Here is a 21,060-nt window from a genome sequence, read left to right as displayed (position 1 = left end):
GTGTATTAAGGGATGGGGAAGTAGAAGCGCTGATGATGGTGCACACAGATGCCAAGGCTGTGGGGTGACTATGCCTGTAGCTGAAGCCCAAGAATCACGCCCATTCACAACAAAATAGGTTCCTGTCCCACTATGCAGGGAGGCACAATACACCACTTCTGAAGCCAGAGCAGTGTGAACAGGTGGTCGTGGAGGGCAGATGCTTCCTCTTTCCTCTCACCATATTGAACCACAGGAAACCACTGATCCCACACTAGGACACTCCGAGGAGCTCTTTACATTATCATTTCTTGGTTGTGACCTCTCGCTCTACATGTTCCAAGAGTGACAGAAGGACATGCGGTTTAGTAGTGCACAAAACTTAGAGCAGCCAAAGTCACAAGAAGATGACGGTGGGGAATGGCAAATTTTGTCTAAGGAGGTAGATGATGATGATGAAACATAGTTGCCTATAAGGCAGGTTGTTAAGTCAACAAGTCAGGAGGACCAGGGTGTGGTGGTGTAAAATGAGGTGGTGGATGACGAAGTCCCGGACCCAACCTGGGAAGCAGGCATACAGGGCAAGGCCAGCAGTGCTGAGGCGGAGAGTTCGGCAGCACCGAAACAAGCAAGATAAAGCAGTGAGGTGACGAGAGGGAGGAGGCGGGCAACTGATCCTCCTGAATTTCTCCTCATCAAAGTGTTAGGTGTTGGGGAAAAAAAAAAAAAGTCATTTGCAACTTGTGCCAGGTCAAGATCAGCAGGTGCCTGATTAGTAAGAGACTAAGCATCACCAGCATGATCTGGCACACATCATCTTAGCACCCAACTCCGTGGGTTGAACGCCTTTGTCCACGACAGTTTCTAGCGGGTGACAGGAATTCCTTTTCCCCTGTGCTAGGGGTTTCAAAATCCGTTGTCCATGATACTGCCGCAGATACCTCCTGACCTGCGCCTATCCTTGCACATTGTGACGCACCATTATCAGGGACTTCCAAATCCTTGTCCCAGCACAGCTTTCAACGAAAGAAAGTTTGAATCCACTCAAAGCCCCAAACTCTAAACAAGCACATTTTCAGGCTGCTTGCTGTGGACATGTTGCCATTTAGGCTTGTTGACATGGAGGATTTCTGCCTACTCATGACGGCAACGTCCTTTGGTACTTAGTCTCCAGCCTCCATATTTTCTCCCGGTGTGGTGTCCACTCTTTGTACCAGCACGTGTCCAGGAACATCATCCGTGGTCTTACCAACGCACTTACTGGAACTGTCCACTTAACAACCGACACGTGGACAAGAAATTATGGCCAGTGACACTACATTTTCCTGACGGCACACTGGGTGAACAGTGAGGAGCTTGGGGTAGAGTCACACCCTGGCAAGGCATATGTGCTACCGACGTCTAGGATTGCTGGCTCTACTTCTTTTAGAGTTTCCTCCACCTCCTGCATACCCTCCTGCTCCACCTAAAATGTGTTATTTCAGAGCATGTCGTCCAAATTATCTGGAAGCTCAGCAGCAACATGCTCTGCTGAAGCGTTGAAGGTGGTGGTTAGTAATAATCACCAAGGCAGGTTAACAATGCAGCTCTCTATTTCTTCCGTACACGGTTATACAGCAAATCCAGGTAGATGGCTAAAATATAATGTCCTCATTTCACAGGTTCCCAACCTGGGATTGGTAGTCCCACTGCCTGTACCAGGCGATACCATTGTCTCCCAACGTTTGGTTGGCCCATAGATTTTGGTATCTCCAGTTGGTATAGTGTATGGTCACAGCCTATGTTCCTCCAGACGATTGATATCACAACTGTAGATCACGGCTACACCTCCAACCGATCTTCAAACTCCATAGGACATCCATCCATTTGCTGCAGGACCTAATCATATATCTTCTCTCTCCAACTTCCCTCTCTCAACATGTGGCTTCTTACTCCCTTCCCTGGGAGCAGCCCCCTGACTGGGCAGAAGCATACACACACCCTCCCCCTTAAACATTTGCTTTTGGCTCAAAGAATGAAAAATATTCCACAAGTCCATCACCTGGGACTGCATGCGAGGCCCCCTGTAGTGACTACTCCATTGGGTCTACAATGAAAATCCACACAATGGGACTATTGGTTGGAAGAACAACAGAATGATAGAGTTCCTTGATTACCAATCTTGGGCTGGCCTTAAGGTACCGTCACACTCAGCGACGCTGCAGCGATATTGACAACGAGCCGATCGCTGCAGCGTCGCTGTTTAGGTCGCTGTAGAGACGTCAAACACGGCTACACCAGAACGATGCAGGAGCGATCCCGTGACGTACTTATCGTTCTCGCTGGTTGTTAGCTCCATGTAAAAACATTGCTGGCATCGTTGCTTTTGCTGTCAAACATGACGAATCACGCCGACCTGACGACCAAATAAAGTTCCGGACTTCTAGCAACGACCAGCGATGTCACAGCAGGATCCTGATCGCTGCTGCGTGTCAAACACAACGAGATCGCTATCCAGGACGCTGCAACGTCACGGATCGTTGTCGTTCTCGTTGTAAAGTTGCTCAGTGTGAAGGTACCTTTATGTGTGCATTAGATCTAGCCTGCATGTCTTCCTTTGCTTACTGTCACTCAATGGAAACATTGATTTCGGAGGCTTAACTGACCAGCAAGTAAATCTGTAAGAAAAAATACAGCAAACAAAGCTCTAATAAAAACACAAGAATAATCTCGACGCAACCAGTGCTCCTTGCTGGAAAAAGTCTGCATCCCGTAGAGCTGTGGACTCAGCTCTACTTCCATTCGGAGTCAGAGGAGGAGCTGATGGCAACAGAGGCTCGTACCCACACAAGCTTCGTCCTGTCTCTCCTATGTGGATGGGCAGAGGAGGAAGAGAGGGAAGAGGAGAGCGATGAGAGTTGTCATCATGATGGAGTCAGGGAAATGTTGGCTGTAGAGAGCCCCGCACATATGGCCAACTTTACAGACCGCTGCCTTTCCATTGACCCTTGCGTTATGTTTATCTTTTAAAAAATAAAAAAGTGTATTGGTTGTTCACCCTGCTAGACACACGATACAAGGAGAATTTTGCATCTCTCCTCCTTGAGGTGGAGAGGTCTACTGAAATGGTGCTATACTAGAAGGACATTGTGGAAAATAAGTTGAAAAAATTCCCATCAGACAAAGCTAGCAGCAGGGGGCAAGCTTCCTTGGCCAACGGAGGAGGAGAGGCGAGGGAGACACACACAGAAGAGGCAGGGGTACACTGTCAAAGGCCTGGGCCAGTTTAATGACATCCTCACAGCGTCCAGGACCTGATGTTCAGGTATTATTGACAAGGTGCAAAAAGTTTTTAAAGATGATCAAACACAATTATACTTTCTTAATATTTGAATGAGGCAATACAGTTGGATCCTTCAAGGCTGTATGGGTGACCCTGTTTGTCATTATTGTCAGGCTTTGCACAGTATACACAACTTTTAGAAGTTTAGGATTACCACAACTACACTTTGTTCACAATATTTGAATGAGGTACTACAATTGGTGCCTTCAAGGGCGTATGGATGAACCTGTTTGTAATTTTTGGCAGGTTTTGAACTTCATAAAGACTTTTACGAGTACCACTACATAACAATTTGAACAGAATGTGCCCTCCCTTATGTCTAATACAGGGAGTATCTGAGTCCATTATTTTTGGCAGTTCTTGCTTTATAAACTACATTTATTTTTTAAATCTTTTTTAAATTTTGCCTTATATACAAGCCATTATCCAGGAAAGAATGTTTCTTAGCATTTTTTTTCCTGTAAACTCCAATTTCTTGTGGGTTTGGAATGTTTTCTTGCAAGAGAAAAGAGGATAGGGACACGGATGAGCAGGACCAGTGGAGCAATAGACTATGGGTAAAGCTGTGAATAATCAAAAGATAATCCCACGATTGGATAAAGATGATACTATAATAATTAGTTTTATTATCCCACAACGTTGATACCAATCTCTAGTACGCACCCGTTCTTACGCAAAATTGGATAGAATCATATAAAGACCAATGCGTATTTGAAACATCATATAACAATCTTTATTAGAATAAAATCAAGAACACACATATCTAAAAATAATACCCACAGGTGGATGAGCCAGAAAAACATAAGTGGCACCACTACTGAGCAGCAAGTCCAGCGAGACCTAATGGACCATAATAATCTATTGTATTGCTGTATAACAGGGTCTTACCTGAGCTCCGGTAAGACCCTGTTATATTGATTGATTATGGTTGCTGTCAGCATAGGCGTGTGTTTTCCTGCTACCCATCGTATCTTCAGTATATAACCACACTGATATGCCATTATGGCTACATAACGTGGAGTTTAGTTGTACATGTGTGGTGGGTTGCTGGGATCCCTAGTTTAGGAGTTCCGTCCTATACAGCAATACAATAGATTATTATGGTCCATTAGGTCTCGCTGGATTTGTCTGCTCAGTAGTGGTGCCACTTATGTTTTTCTGGCTCATCCACCTGTGGGTATTATTTTTAGATATGTGTGTTCTTGATTTTATTCTAATAAAGATTGTTATATGATGTTTCAAATACGCATTGGTCTTTATATGATTCTATGGGTAAAGCTGTGTAGCCACTAACCTTAAGAGGTTATGCACCCCTGCGTAGCCTCGGTGTGTGCATGATGGATGGTGGTGCGTACAAGGGAAAGATGGCTGACAGCTGCGAGTGGTGGCAAGGTGGTCCACTGTGGTGGCCAGGCAGGGCTTCAGTGTTCCCTGCTGAAGGCTGATTCTCTGTGCGATGCCTGGAAGGACGGGGTGCACGCTGGGAGTCACGTGACCGTAGGTGTCGGAAGGTCCTGAACTGCAGGGGGGGCGCCTGTGAGCAGCTCCTGGCCGCACGCTCAGGGAGGAGAACAGCAGTCATGGGAAACAAAAACGCGGTCTAGTAAGGAGCGCTGAGGGGAATATGGTGGAAGCAACAAAAAGGATTAAAAGGTGCAGACCTTTACTGAAAGATAATCCACAACGCATTTCAACGGCGTTCTGCCGTCTTCCTCAGGTAAAAGCTCAGATTATCTTTCAATAAAGGTCTGCACCTTTTACTCCTTTTTGTGGCTTCCACCATATTCTCCTCAGCGCTCCTTACTAGACCGCGTCTTTGTTTCCTTTGACTGGAATGTTTTCTTGTTGCTCCTTAAAGTGGAGTAAAAGTGTGACACCACTGTAATCAGCAGCAATATGGGGGTCAGGGATGCTTCCAGGGGTCTTTCCCATGTTCTCCTTCTGTTCACTACTTTTCCCATCCATTTGAACATTTTTGTAGGGTGTGCCGTTAAAAAGCTCAGCTTTAATATAGACTCCCATTATAATATTATTATTTACTTGAAACGAGCATCTGAGTATTAGGAGCTGCTCGGTTCCAGCATTGTACAGTCATGGCCAAAAGTTTTGAGAATGAGACAAATATTAATTTTTCCAAAGTCTACTGCTTCATTTTTTCTAATGGCAATTTGCATATACTCCTGAATGTCAGAGTGATCAGCTTAACAGCAATTACTGTACTTGCAAAGTCAATATTTGCCCAGAAAATGAACTTTAACCCCCAAAACACATTTCAACATCATTGCAGTCCTGCCTTAAAAGGAGCAGCTAACATGGTTTTAGTGATTGATCCATTAACACAGGTGTGGGTGTTGATGAGGACAGGGCTGGCAATCAATCAGTCATGATTAAGTAAGAATGACCTCACTGGACACTTTAAAAGGAGGCTGGTGCTTGGTATCATTGTTTCTCTTCAGTTAACCATGGTTATCTCTAAAGAAACACGTGCAGCCATCATTGCACTGCACAAAAATGGCCTAACAGGGAAGAGTATCGCAGCTACAAAGATTGCACCTCAGTCAACAATCTATCGCATCATCAAGAGCTTCAAGGAGAGAGCTTCCATTGTTGTCAAAAAGGCTCCAGGGCGCCCAAGAAAGACCAGCAAGCGCCAGGACCGTATCTTAAAACTGTTTCAGCTGCGGGATCGGACTACCAGCAGTGCCGAGCTTGCTCAGGAATGGCAGCAGGCTGGTATGAGTGCTTCTGCACGCACTGTGAGACTGCGGAGACTCTTTGAGCAAGGCCTGGTTTCAAGGAGGGCAGCAAAGAAGCCACATCTCTCCAGAAAAAACATCAGGGACCGACTGATATTCTGCAAAAGGTACAGGGAGTGGACTGCTGAGGACTGGGGCAAAGTCATTTTCTCTGATGAATCCCCTTTTCGATTGTTTGGGACATCTGGAAAACAGCTTATTCGGAGAAGAAGAGGTGAGCGCTCCCACCAGTCTTGTCTCATGCCAACTGTAAAGCATCCTGAAACCATTCATGTGTGGGGTTGCTTCTCAGCCAAGGGAATCGGCCTAAAAACACAGCCATGAATAAAGAATGGTACCAGAATGTCCTCCAAGAGCAACTTCTCCCAACCATCCAAGAGCAGTTTGGCGCCCAACAATGCCTTTTCCAGCATGATGGAGCACCTTGCCATAAAGCAAAGGTGATAACTAAATGGCTCATGGAACAAAACATAGAGATTTTGGGTCCATGGCCTGGAAACTCCCCAGATCTTAATCCCATTGAGAACTTGTGGTCAATCATGAAGAGACGGGTGGACAAACAAAAACCAACAAATTCTGGCAAAATGCAAGCATTGATTATGCAAGAATGGACTGCTATCAGTCAGGATTTGGTCCAGAAGTTGATTGAGAGCATGCTAGGGAGAATTGCAGAGGTCTTGAAGAAGAAGGGTCAACACTGCAAATATTGACTTGCTGCATTAACTCATTCTAACTGTCAATATAACCTATTGGTGCTCATAATATGATTGCAATTATATTTCTGTATGTGATATAAACATCAGACAAACACTAATAAAAACCAGAGGGCAGCAGATCATGTGAAAATAGAATTTTGGTGTCATTCTCAAAACTTTTGGCCATGACTGTAGTGTCGCTCATTCCTAGTTCTAGCCAGCAATACTCCTCTTATGGCCAGGGTATGATGCTCCCAAAAATACCCACACTCTAAGTATGGTATCCCCCCACAGTGAATCCTTTCCCCCATACATACAGTGCAGCATCTGTCAGTATGATGGTCCCTCCACTCAGTATGAAGGCCCCCACAGTATGAGGGACCCCACAATATAATGGCCCACCACAGCTCCCCACTCAGTATGAAGGCCCCCACACAGTATGAGGGACCCCACAATATAATGGCCCACCACAACTCCCCACTCAGTATGAAGGCCCCCACATCCCCTCACACAGTATGAGGGACCCCACAATATAATGACCCACCACAGCTCCCCACTGAGTATGAAGGCGCCCACAACCTATCCCATAGTATGAGGGACCCCACAATATAATGGCCCACCACAACTCCCCACTCAGTATGAAGGCTCCCACATCCCCTCACACAGTATGAGGGACCCCACAATATAATGGCCCACCACAACTCCCCACTCAGTATGAAGGCCCCCACATACCCTCACACAGTATGAGGGACCCCACAATATAATGGCCCACCACAACTCCCCACTCAGTATGAAGACTCCCACAGCCCTCACAGTATGAGGGACCCCACAATATAATGGCCCACCACAACTCCCCACTCAGTATGAAGACTCCCACATCCCCTCACACAGTATGAGGGACCCCACAATATAATGGCCCACCACAACTCCCCACTCAGTATGAAGGCCCCCACAGCCCTCACAGTATGAGGGACCCCACAATATAATGACCCACCACAACTCCCCACTCAGTATGAAGGCCCCCACATCCCCTCACACAGTATGAGGGACCCCACAATATAATGACCCACCACAACTCCCCACTCAGTATGAAGGCGCCCACATCCCCTCACACAGTATGAGGGACCCCACAATAAAATGGCCCACCACATCTCCCCACTCAGTATGAAGACCCCCACATCCCCTCACACAGTATGAGGGACCCCACAATATAATGGCCCACCACAACTCCCCACTCAGTATGAAGGCCCCCACATACCCTCACACAGTATGAGGGACCCCACAATATAATGGCCCACCACAGCTCCCCACTCAGTATGAAGACTCCCACATCCCCTCACACAGTATGAGGGACCCCACAATATAATGACCCACCACAACTCCCCACTCAGTATGAAGACTCCCACAGCCCCTCACACAGTATGACGGACCCCACAATATAATGGCCCACCACAACTCCCCACTCAGTATGAAGGCGCCCACAGCCCTCACAGTATGAGGGACCCCACAATATAATGACCCACCACAACTCCCTACTCAGTATGAAGGCCCCCACATCCCCTCACACAGTATGAGGGACCCCACAATATAATGACCCACCACAGCTCCCCACTCAGTATGAAGACCCCCACATCCCCTCACACAGTATGAGGGACCCCACAATATAATGGCCCACCACAACTGCCCACTCAGTATGAAGACTCCCACATCCCCTCACACAGTATGAGGGACCCCACAATATAATGGCCCACCACAGCTCCCCACTCAGTATGAAGACCCCCACATCCCCTCACAGAGTATGAGGGACCCCACAATATAATGGCCCACCACAGCTCCCCACTCAGTATGAAGGCCCCCACAGCCCCTCACACAGTATGAGGGACCCCACAATATAATGGCCCACCACAACTCCCCACTCAGTATGAAGGCCCCCACATCCCCTCACACAGTATGAGGGACCCCACAATATAATGACCCACCACAACTCCCCACTCAGTATGAAGGCGCCCACATCCCCTTACACAGTATGAGGGACCCCACAATATAATGGCCCACCACAACTCCCCACTCAGTATGAAGACTCCCACAGCCCCTCATACAGTATGAGGGACCCCACAATATAATGACCCACCACAGCTCCCCACTCAGTATGAAGACCCCCACATCCCCTCACACAGTATGAGGGACCCCACAATATAATGGCCCACCACAACTGCCCACTTAGTATGAAGACTCCCACATCCCCTCACACAGTATGAGGGACCCCACAATATAATGGCCCACCACAGCTCCCCACTCAGTATGAAGACCCCCACATCCCCTCACACAGTATGAGGGACCCCACAATATAATGGCCCACCACAACTCCCCACTCAGTATGAAGACTCCCACATCCTATCCCATAGTATGAGGGACCCCACAATATAATGGCCCACCACAACTTCCCACTCAGTATGAAGACTCCCACATCCCCTCACACAGTATGAGGGACCCCACAATATAATGACCCACCACAACTCCCCACTCAGTATGAAGGCGCCCACATCCCCTCACACAGTATGAGGGACCCCACAATAAAATGGCCCACCACAACTCCCCACTCAGTATGAAGACCCCCACATCCCCTCACACAGTATGAGGGACCCCACAATATAATGGCCCACCACAACTCCCCACTCAGTATGAAGACTCCCACATCCCCTCACACAGTATGAGGGACCCCACAATATAATGGCCCACCACAACTCCCCACTCAGTATGAAGGCGCCCACAGCCCCTCACACAGTATGAGGGACCCCACAATATAATGGCCCACCACAGCTCCCCACTCAGTATGAAGGCCCCCACAGCCCTCACACAGTATGAGGGACCCCACAATATAATGGCCCACCACAACTCCCCACTCAGTATGAAGACTCCCACATCCCCTCACACAGTATGAGGGACCCCACAATATAATGGCCCACCACAACTCCCCACTCAGTATGAAGACTCCCACATCCCCTCACACAGTATGAGGGACCCCACAATATAATGGCCCACCACAACTCCCCACTCAGTATGAAGACTCCCACATCCTATCCCATAGTATGAGGGACCCCACAATATAATGGCCCACCACAGCTCCCCACTCAGTATGAAGACTCCCACATCCTATCCCATAGTATGAGGGACCCCACAATATAATGGCCCACCACAACTCCCCACTCAGTATGAAGACTCCCACATCCCCTCACACAGTATGAGGGACCCCACAATATAATGGCCCACCACAACTCCCCACTCAGTATGAAGACTCCCACATCCCCTCACACAGTATGAGGGACCCCACAATATAATGGCCCACCACAACTCCCCACTCAGTATGAAGACTCCCACATCCTATCCCATAGTATGAGGGACCCCACAATATAATGGCCCACCACAGCTCCCCACTCAGTATGAAGACTCCCACATCCTATCCCATAGTATGAGGGACCCCACAATATAATGGCCCACCACAACTCCCCACTCAGTATGAAGACTCCCACATCCCCTCACACAGTATGAGGGACCCCACAATATAATGGCCCACCACAACTCCCCACTCAGTATGAAGGCGCCCACAACCTAGCCCATAGTATGAGGGACCCCACAATATAATGGCCCACCACAACTCCCCACTCAGTATGAAGACTCCCACAGCCCCTCACACAGTATATGGGACCCCACAATATAATGGCCCACCACAACTCCCCACTCAGTATGAAGGCGCCCACAACCTAGCCCATAGTATGAGGGACCCCACAATATAATGGCCCACCACAACTCCCCACTCAGTATGAAGACTCCCACATCCCCTCACACAGTATGAGGGACCCCACAATATAATGGCCCACCACAACTCCCCACTCAGTATGAAGGCCCCCACATTCCCTCACACAGTATGAGGGACCCCACAATATAATGGCCCACCACAACTCCCCACTCAGTATGAAGACTCCCACATCCCCTCACACAGTATGAGGGACCCCACAATATAATGGCCCACCACAGCTCCCCACTCAGTATGAAGGCGCCCACATCCCCTCACACAGTATGAGGGACCCCACAATATAATGACCCACCACAGCTCCCCACTCAGTATGAAGACTCCCACATCCTATCCCATAGTATGAGGGACCCCACAATATAATGGCCCACCACAACTCCCCACTCAGTATGAAGACTCCCACATCCCCTCACACAGTATGAGGGACCCCACAATATAATGGCCCACCACAGCTCCCCACTCAATATGAAGACTCCCACATCATATCCCATAGTATGAGGGACCCCACAATATAATGGCCCACCACAACTTCCCACTCAGTATGAAGGCCCCCACATCCCCTCACACAGTATGAGGGACCCCACAATATAATGGCCCACCACAACTCCCCACTCAGTATGAAGGCGCCCACAACCTATCCCATAGTATGAGGGACCCCACAATATAATGACCCACCACAACTCCCCACTCAGTATGAAGGCCCCCACATCCCCTCACACAGTATATGGGACCCCACAATATAATGGCCCACCACAGCTCCCCACTCAGTATGAAGGCGCCCACAACCTATCCCATAGTATGAGGGACCCCACAATATAATGGCCCACCACAGCTCCCCACTCAGTATGAAGACTCCCACATCCCCTCACACAGTATGAGGGACCCCACAATATAATGGCCCGCCACAACTCCCCACTCAGTATGAAGGCCCCCACATCCCCTCACACAGTATGAGGGACCCCACAATATAATGGCCCACCACAACTCCCCACTCAGTATGAAGGCCCCCACATTCCCTCACAGTATGATGGACCCCACAATATAATGGCCCACCACAACTCCCCACTCAGTATGAAGACTCCCACATCCCCTCACACAGTATGAGGGACCCCACAATATAATGGCCCACCACAACTCCCCACTCAGTATGAAGGCCCCCACATCCCCTCACACAGTATGAGGGACCCCACAATATAATGGCCCACCACAACTCCCCACTCAGTATGAAGGCCCCCACATTCCCTCACAGTATGATGGACCCCACAATATAATGGCCCACCACAGCTCCCCACTCAGTATGAAGACTCCCACATCCCCTCACACAGTATGAGGGACCCCACAATATAATGGCCCACCACAACTCCCCACTCAGTATGAAGGCCCCCACATCCCCTCACACAGTATGAGGGACCCCACAATATAATGGCCCACCACAACTCCCCACTCAGTATGAAGGCCCCCACATTCCCTCACAGTATGATGGACCCCACAATATAATGGCCCACCACAACTCCCCACTCAGTATGAAGACTCCCACATCCCCTCACACAGTATGAGGGACCCCACAATATAATGGCCCACCACAGCTCCCCACTCAGTATGAAGGCGCCCACAACCTATCCCATAGTATGAGGGACCCCACAATATAATGGCCCACCACAGCTCCCCACTCAGTATGAAGACTCCCACATCCCCTCACACAGTATGAGGGACCCCACAATATAATGGCCCACCACAACTCCCCACTCAGTATGAAGGCCCCCACATCCCCTCACACAGTATGAGGGACCCCACAATATAATGGCCCACCACAACTCCCCACTCAGTATGAAGGCGCCCACAGCCCCTCACACAGTATGAGGGACCCCACAATATAATGGCCCACCACAACTCCCCACTCAGTATGAAGACTCCCACATCCCCTCACACAGTATGAGGGACCCCACAATATAATGACCCACCACAACTCCCCACTCAGTATGAAGGCGCCCACAACCTAGCCCATAGTATGAGGGACCCCACAATATAATGGCCCACCACAGCTCCCCACTCAGTATGAAGGCGCCCACAGCCCCTCACACAGTATGAGGGACCCCACAATATAATGGCCCACCACAGCTCCCCACTCAGTATGAAGGCGCCCACAGCCCCTCACACAGTATGAGGGACCCCACAATATAATGGCCCACCACAACTCCCCACTCAGTATGAAGGCCCCCACATTCCCTCACAGTATGAGGGACCCCACAATATAATGGCCCACCACAACTCCCCACTCAGTATGAAGGCGCCCACATCCCCTCACACAGTATGAGGGACCCCACAATATAATGGCCCACCACAACTCCCCACTCAGTATGAAGACTCCCACAACCTATCCCATAGTATGAGGGACCCCACAATATAATGACCCACCACAACTCCCCACTCAGTATGAAGGCGCCCACATCCCCTCACATAGTATGAGGGACCCCACAATATAATGGCCCACCACAGCTCCCCACTCAGTATGAAGACTCCCACAACCTATCCCATAGTATGAGGGACCCCACAATATAATGGCCCACCACAGCTCCCCACTCAGTATGAAGACTCCCACAGCCCCTCACACAGTATGAGGGACTCCACAATATAATGGTCCACCACAACTCCCCACTCAGTATGAAGACTCCCACAACCTATCCCATAGTATGAGGGACCCCACAATATAATGGCCCACCACAACTCCCCACTCAGTATGAAGGCGCCCACAACCTATCCCATAGTATGAGGGACCCCACAATATAATGGCCCACCACAACTCCCCACTCAGTATGAAGGCCCCCACATCCCCTCACACAGTATGAGGGACCCCACAATATAATGGCCCACCACAACTCCCCACTCAGTATGAAGGCGCCCACATCCCCTCACCAAGCATTGTAGCCACCACAGCCCCCCACATAGAATAAGGACCCGCACATCACACCACTGGGGGCTTTCCATCGCTAACTCAATATGGGGGCATTCTCAGTCTCCCATAGCCCGTCAAACTCTATTATGACCCCCACTTGCCCCTCCACTCAGCAATAGGGCCCCTATCAGCCCCACCACACAGTATTATGGCTCCCTCCACTCAGTGTGTTGGCAACCACACAGAATGGGAACTCCCGCAGCAGATCACTCAGTATGGGGGCATTCACAGTGCCCCGCCCCATAGCCCCTCACACATTGCCAAGACCCCCACCTGCCAGCCGCCACCCCAATCCATAGTATGGCTCCCATAGCCCCTCACACTACATTATGGACCCCACTCAGTATGATGGGATCCACAGCCTTATCACATAGAATAGGGACCTCACAGCACACCACTCAGTATGGGGCATTCACAGCCTCATAACGCCTGGCCCCCACAATTAGTGACCTAAAGAAAAGCACAACTCCCCTTGCTCTGGTGCACTGCTCTGTGCAGTGTCAGTAGAGAGAATCCACGCCACGGGCGCAATGTAGGGTCCACGCCACGGGCGCAATGTAGGGTCCACGCCACGGGCGCAATGTAGGGTCCACACCACGGGCGCAATGTAAGGTCCACGCCACGGGCGTAATGTAGGGTCCACGCCACGGGCGCAATGTAAGGTCCACGCCACGGGCGCAATGTAAGGTCCACGCCACGGGCGCAATGTAAGGTCCACGCCACGGGCGCAATGTAAGGTCCACGCCACGGGCGCAATGTAAGGTCCACGCCACGGGCGCAATGTAAGGTCCACGCCACGGGCGCAATGTAAGGTCCACGCCACGGGCGCAATGTAAGGTCCACGCCACGGGCGCAATGTAAGGTCCACGCCACGGGCACAATGTAAGGTCCACGCCACGGGCGCAATGTAAGGTCCACACCACGGTAGCAATGTAAGGTCCACGCCACGGGCGCAATGTAAGGTCCATGCCACGGGCGCAATGTAGGGTCCACGCCACGGGCGTAATGTAGGGTCCACGCCACGGGCGCAATGTAAGGTCCACACCACGGGCGCAATGTAAGGTCTACGCCACAGGCATAATGTAGGGTCCACACCACGGGCGCAATGTAAGGTCCACGCCACGGGCGCAATGTAAGGTCTACGCCATAGGCGTAATGTAGGGTCCACGCCACGGGCGCAATGTAAGGTCCACGCCACGGGCGCAATGTAAGGTCCACGCCACGGGCGCAATGTAAGGTCCACGCCACGGGCGCAATGTAAGGTCCACGCCACAGGTGTAATGTAAAGTCCACGCCACGGGTGCAATGTAAGGTCCACGCCACGGGCGTAATGTAGGGTCCACGCTACGGGCGCAATGTAAGGTCCACGCCACGGGCACAATGTAAGGTCTACGCCACAGGTGTAATGTAGAGTCCACGCCACAAATGTAATGTAAGGTTCATGCCATGGGCGCAATGTAGGGTCCACGCCACAAGTGTAATGTAAGATCCACGGCACGGGTGTAATGCAAGGTCCACGCCTGTAGCAGGTCGTGGCTACAAGCGTAAGGGTCCATGCTACAAGCGTAATGTACGGTCCACGCCACGGGTGCAATGTAAGGTCCAAGCCACAGGAGCAATGTAAGATCCATGCCAGGGGCGCAATGTAGGGTCATAGAATGGTAGAGTTGGAAGGGACCTCCTGGGTCATCTGGTCCAACCCCCGGCTCAAAGCAAGATTCACTAAATCATCCCAGACAGATGCTGTCCAGACTCTTATCTGAAGACTTCCATTGAAGGAGAACTCGCCACCTCTCGTGGCAGCCTGTTCCACTCATTGATCACCCTCACTGTCAAAAAGTTTTTTCTAATATCTAATCTGTGTCTCCTCCCATTCGGTTTCATCCCATAGCTTCTCATCTTTCTTTGTGCAAATGAGAATAAAGATAATCCTTCTACAACATGACAGCCCTGGAGATATTTGTTGACAGCTATTAAGTCTCCTCTCAGTCTTCTTTTTTGCAGCTAAACATTCCCAGATCCTGTAACCGTCCCTCATAGGACATGGTTTGCAGACCGGTCACCATTCTGGTCGCTCTTCTCTGAACTTGCTCCAGTTTGTTGATGTCTTTTTTAAAATGTGGTGCCCAAAACTGGACACAGTATTCCAGATGAGGTCTGACCAAAGAGGAGTAGAGGGCAATAATCACTTCACATGATCTAGACTGTATGCTTCTGTTAATCCACATCCATACCACGGGCGCAATCTAGGGTCCACGCAACGGACGCAATCTAGGCTCCACGCCACGGGCGCAATTTAGGCTCCACGCCACGGGCGCAATCTAGGCTCCACGCCACGGGCGCAATTTAGGCTCCACGCCACGGGCGCAATTTAGGCTCCACGCAACGGACGCAATCTAGGCTCCACGCCACGGGCGCAATTTAGGGTCCACGCCACGGGCGCAATCTAGGCTCCACGCCACGGGCGCAATCTAGGCTCCACGCCACGGGCGCAATCTAGGGTCCACGCCACGGGCGCAATCTAGGGTCCACGCCACAGGCGCAATCTAGGGTCCACGCCACGGGCGCAATCTAGGGTCCACGCCACGGGCGCAATCTAGGGTCCACGCCACGGGCGCAATCTAGGGTCCACGCCACGGGCGCAATCTAGGGTCCACGCCACAGGCGCAATCTAGGGTCCACGCCACGGGCGCAATCTAGGCTCCACGCCACGGGCGCAATCTAGGCTCCACGCCAGTGTCTCACACTCGCCAGCGCTCTCGGCTCCCTGAACCCCACAACGCTTCGCAGGGGGACAGTGGCAGAGACTCAAAACCCCCACACCTCACAATAAGATAGGCGATGAGACTCCGAACCCCTCAACACCTCACAGGGGGATGGGAGAGGAGACTCAGAACCCCCTCAACACCTGGACGGTACAAGGGCGAGACGCAGAACCCCCACACCTCACAGAGCAAAAGGGGCCAAGACTCACAACAGGTGCTCAACACCCAGCAGGGGCCACCAGCATTCTATTCATCGGTGTCTGCGTCCTGATGTGGATGCAGCTGAATTTGTGATGACAAGGGAAGGTTGGGTCCGATACTGGGCGGCGTCTGACCCTCTCTGACTCACGGGCCCCAGAGCAGCTGCGCGGACAGTACATCCTTGCGTCTTATGATACAGTACACCGTGGTATTTGTGCTTGCAGCTGCTGCCTGACACTGAGCACTCTTACTAGTGAGCAGCGCAGGGTTGTCGGCTGATGTTCACCCCACTTATTTACCCTAAGCGACAATTCACATCACAAGCTCATTATCATCTGGGTTCGGGCCCTCAGAAGCCTCATACTGAGGTGCCGAGGGCCACACAGAAACATGGTCTTACTTTTCTCTCTCCCGGGCGTTCTTGTACAGCTTCACCTCCTGAAAGAGATCCAGAGAAGAGCATTATACACACCATGCAGGGGACAGTGGCCGAGACTCGGAACCTCCGCAACACCCAGCAGGGGCCACCACAACAAAAACAGGATAAAGGGGGGGAGGGGAGGGGGGGGGGGGCGACACTCAGAACCCCCACAACACAAACAGGATAAAGAGGGGGTAGAAACTCAGAACCCCCACAACACACGCAGGGTATAAGGGCCGAGACACAGAACCCCCACAACACACGCAGGGTATAAGGGCCGAGACACAGAACCCCCACAACACAAACAGGATAAAGAGGGGGTCGAAACTCAGAACCCCCACAACACACGCAGGGTATAAGGGCCGAGACACAGAACCCCCACAACACACGCAGGGTATAAGGGCCGAGACACAGAACCCCCACAACACACGCAGGGTATAAGGGTCGAAACTCAGAACCCCCACAACACACGCAGGGTATATGGGCCGAGACACAGAACCTCCACAACACACGCAGGGTATAAGGGCCGAGATACAGAACCCCCACAACACACGCAGGGTATAAGGGTCGAGACACAGAACCCCCACAACACACGCAGGGTATAAGGGCCGAGACACAGAACCCCCACAACACACGCAGGGTATAAGGGCCGAGACACAGAACCCCCACAACACACGCAGGGTATAAGGGCCGAGACACAGAACCCCCACAACACACGCAGGGTATAAGGGCCGAGACACAGAACCCCCACAACACACGCAGGGTATAAGGGCCGAGATACAGAACCCCCACAACACACGCAGGGTATAAGGGCCGAGACACAGAACCCCCACAACACACGCAGGGTATAAGGGCCGAGACAGAACCCTCACAACACACGCAGGGTATAAGGGCCGAGACACAGAACCCCCACAACACACGCAGGGTATAAGGGCCGAGACACAGAACCCTCACAACACACACAGGGTATAAGGGCCGAGACACAGAACCCCCACAACACACGCAGGGTATAAGGGCCGAGACACAGAACCCCCACAACACACACAGGGTATAAGGGCCGAGACACAGAACCCCCACAACACACGCAGGGTATAAGGGTCGAGACACAGAACCCCCACAACACACGCAGGGTATAAGGGCCGAGACACAGAACCCCCACAACACACGCAGGGTATAAGGGCCGAGATACAGAACCCCCACAACACACGCAGGGTATAAGGGCCGAGACACAGAACCCCCACAACACACGCAGGGTATAAGGGCCGAGACACAGAACCCCCACAACACACGCAGGGTATAAGGGCCGAGACACAGAACCCCCACAACACACGCAGGGTATAAGGGCCGAGACACAGAACCCCCACAACACACCCAGGGTATAAGGGCCGAGACACAGAACCCCCACAACACACGCAGGGTATAAGGGCCGAGACACAGAACCCCCACAACACACACAGGGTATAAGGGCCGAGACACAGAACCCCCACAACACACGCAGAGTATAAGGGTCGAGACACAGAACCCCCACAACACACGCAGGGTATAAGGGCCGAGACACAGAACCCCCACAACACACGCAGGGTATAAGGGCCGAGACACAGAACCCCCACAACACACGCAGGGTATAAGGGCCGAGACACAGAACCCCACACAACACACGCAGGGTATAAGGGCCGAGACACAGAACCCCCACAACACACGCAGAGTATAAGGGCCGAGACACAGAACCCCCACAACACACACAGGGTATAAGGGCCGAGACACAGAACCCCCACAACACACGCAGGGTATAAGGGCCGAGATACAGAACCCCCACAGCACACACAGGGTATAAGGGCCGAGATACAGAACCCCCACAACACACGCAGGGTATAAGGGCCGAGATACAGAACCCCCACAGCACACACAGGGTATAAGGGCCGAGACACAGAACCCCCACAACACACACAGGGTATAAGGGCCGAGACACAGAACCCCCACAACACACGCAGGGTATAAGGGCCGAGACACAGAACCCCACACAACACACGCAGGGTATAAGGGCCGAGACACAGAACCCCCACAACACACGCAGAGTATAAGGGCCGAGACACAGAACCCCCACAACACACGCAGGGTATAAGGGCCGAGATACAGAACCCCCACAACACACGCAGGGTATAAGGGCCGAGACACAGAACCCCCACAACACACGCAGGGTATAAGGGCCGAGACACAGAACCCCCACAACACACGCAGGGTATAAGGGGCAAGTCTCTGAACCCCCACAACACACGCAGGGTATAAGGGCCGAGACACAGAACCCCCACAACACACACAGGGTATAAGGGCCGAGACACAGAACTCCCACAACACACGCAGGGTATAAGGGCCGAGACACAGAACCCCCACAACACACACAGGGTATAAGGGGCAAGTCTCTGAACCGCCACAACACACGCAGGGTATAAGGGCCGAGACACAGAACCCCCACAACACACGCAGGGTATAAGGGCCGAGACACAGAACCCCACACAACACACGCAGGGTATAAGGGCCGAGACACAGAACCCCCACAACACACGCAGGGTATAAGGGCCGAGACACAGAACCCCCACAACACACGCAGGGTATAAGGGCCGAGACACAGAACCCCCACAACACACGCAGGGTATAAGGGCCGAGACACAGAACCCCCACAACACACGCAGGGTATAAGGGCCGAGACACAGAACCCCCACAACACACGCAGGGTATAAGGGCCGAGACAGAATCCCCACAACACACGCAGGATATAAGGGCCGAGATACAGAACCCCCACAACACACGCAGGGTATAAGGGCCGAGATACAGAACCCCCACAACACACGCAGGGTATAAGGGCCGAGACCCAGAACCCCCACAACACACGCAGGGTATAAGGGCCGAGACACAGAACCCCCACAACACACGCAGGGTATAAGGGCCGAGACACAGAACCCCCACAACACACGCAGGGTATAAGGGCCGAGACACAGAACCCCCACAACACACGCAGGGTATAAGGGCCGAGATACAGAACCCCCACAACACACACAGGGTATAAGGGCCGAGACACAGAACCCTCACAACACACGCAGGGTATAAGGGCCGAGACACAGAACCCCCACAACACACGCAGGGTATAAGGGCCGAGACACAGAACCCTCACAACACACGCAGGGTATAAGGGCCGAGACACAGAACCCCCACAACACACGCAGGGTATAAGGGCCGAGACACAGAACCCCCACAACACACGCAGGGTATAAGGGCCGAGACACAGAACCCTCACAACACACACAGGGTATAAGGGCCGAGACACAGAACCCCCACAACACACGCAGGGTATAAGGGCCGAGACAGAACCCCCACAACACACACAGGGTATAAGGGCCAAGACACAGAACCCCCACAACACACGCAGGGTATAAGGGCCGAGACACAGAACCCCCACAACACACGCAGGGTATAAGGGCCGAGACACAGAACCCCCACAACACACGCAGAGTATAAGGGCCGAGACAGAACCCCCACAACACACACAGGGTATAAGGGCCGAGACACAGAACCCCCACAACACACGCAGGGTATAAGGGCCGAGACACAGAACCCCCACAACACACGCAGGGTATAAGGGCCGAGACACAGAACCCCCACAACACACGCAGAGTATAAGGGCCGAGACAGAACCCCCACAACACACACAGGGTATAAGGGCCGAGACACAGAACCCCCACAACACACGCAGGGTATAAGGGCCGAGACACAGAACCCCCACAACACACGCAGAGTATAAGGGCCGAGACACAGAACCCCCACAACACACACAGGGTATAAGGGGCGAGACACAGAACCCCCACAACACACGCAGGGTATAAGGGCCGAGACACAGAACCCCCACAACACACGCAGGGTATAAGGGCCGAGACACAGAACCCCCACAACACACACAGGGTATAAGGGCCGAGACACAGAACCCTCACAACACACACAGGGTATAAGGGCCGAGACACAGAACCCCCACAACACACGCAGGGTATAAGGGCCGAGACACAGAACCCCCACAACACACGCAGGGTATAAGGGCCGAAACACAGAACCCCCACAACACACGCAGGGTATAAGGGCCGAGACACAGAACCCCCACAACACACGCA

At 52.0% G+C, this 21,060-nt stretch overlaps 1 protein-coding gene across 2 annotated transcripts in view; it reads right to left on the bottom strand.

The window, feature by feature from the left end:
• VPS28 (VPS28 subunit of ESCRT-I) overlaps nt 1-21,060 on the bottom strand; it is a 156,953-nt gene that overhangs the window by 51,650 nt on the left and 84,243 nt on the right. For both annotated transcript variants that reach the window (XM_069760353.1, XM_069760354.1), the window contains one exon: nt 16,883-16,920. In XM_069760353.1, coding sequence (XP_069616454.1) covers nt 16,883-16,920 — 38 coding nt within the window. The remainder of the gene's footprint in view (nt 1-16,882; nt 16,921-21,060) is intronic.

Source organism: Ranitomeya imitator, chromosome 3, assembly GCF_032444005.1.
Source record: "Ranitomeya imitator isolate aRanImi1 chromosome 3, aRanImi1.pri, whole genome shotgun sequence".
Taxonomy (NCBI): domain Eukaryota; kingdom Metazoa; phylum Chordata; class Amphibia; order Anura; family Dendrobatidae; genus Ranitomeya; species Ranitomeya imitator.
This window is presented reverse-complemented; position numbering and strand designations above follow the sequence as displayed.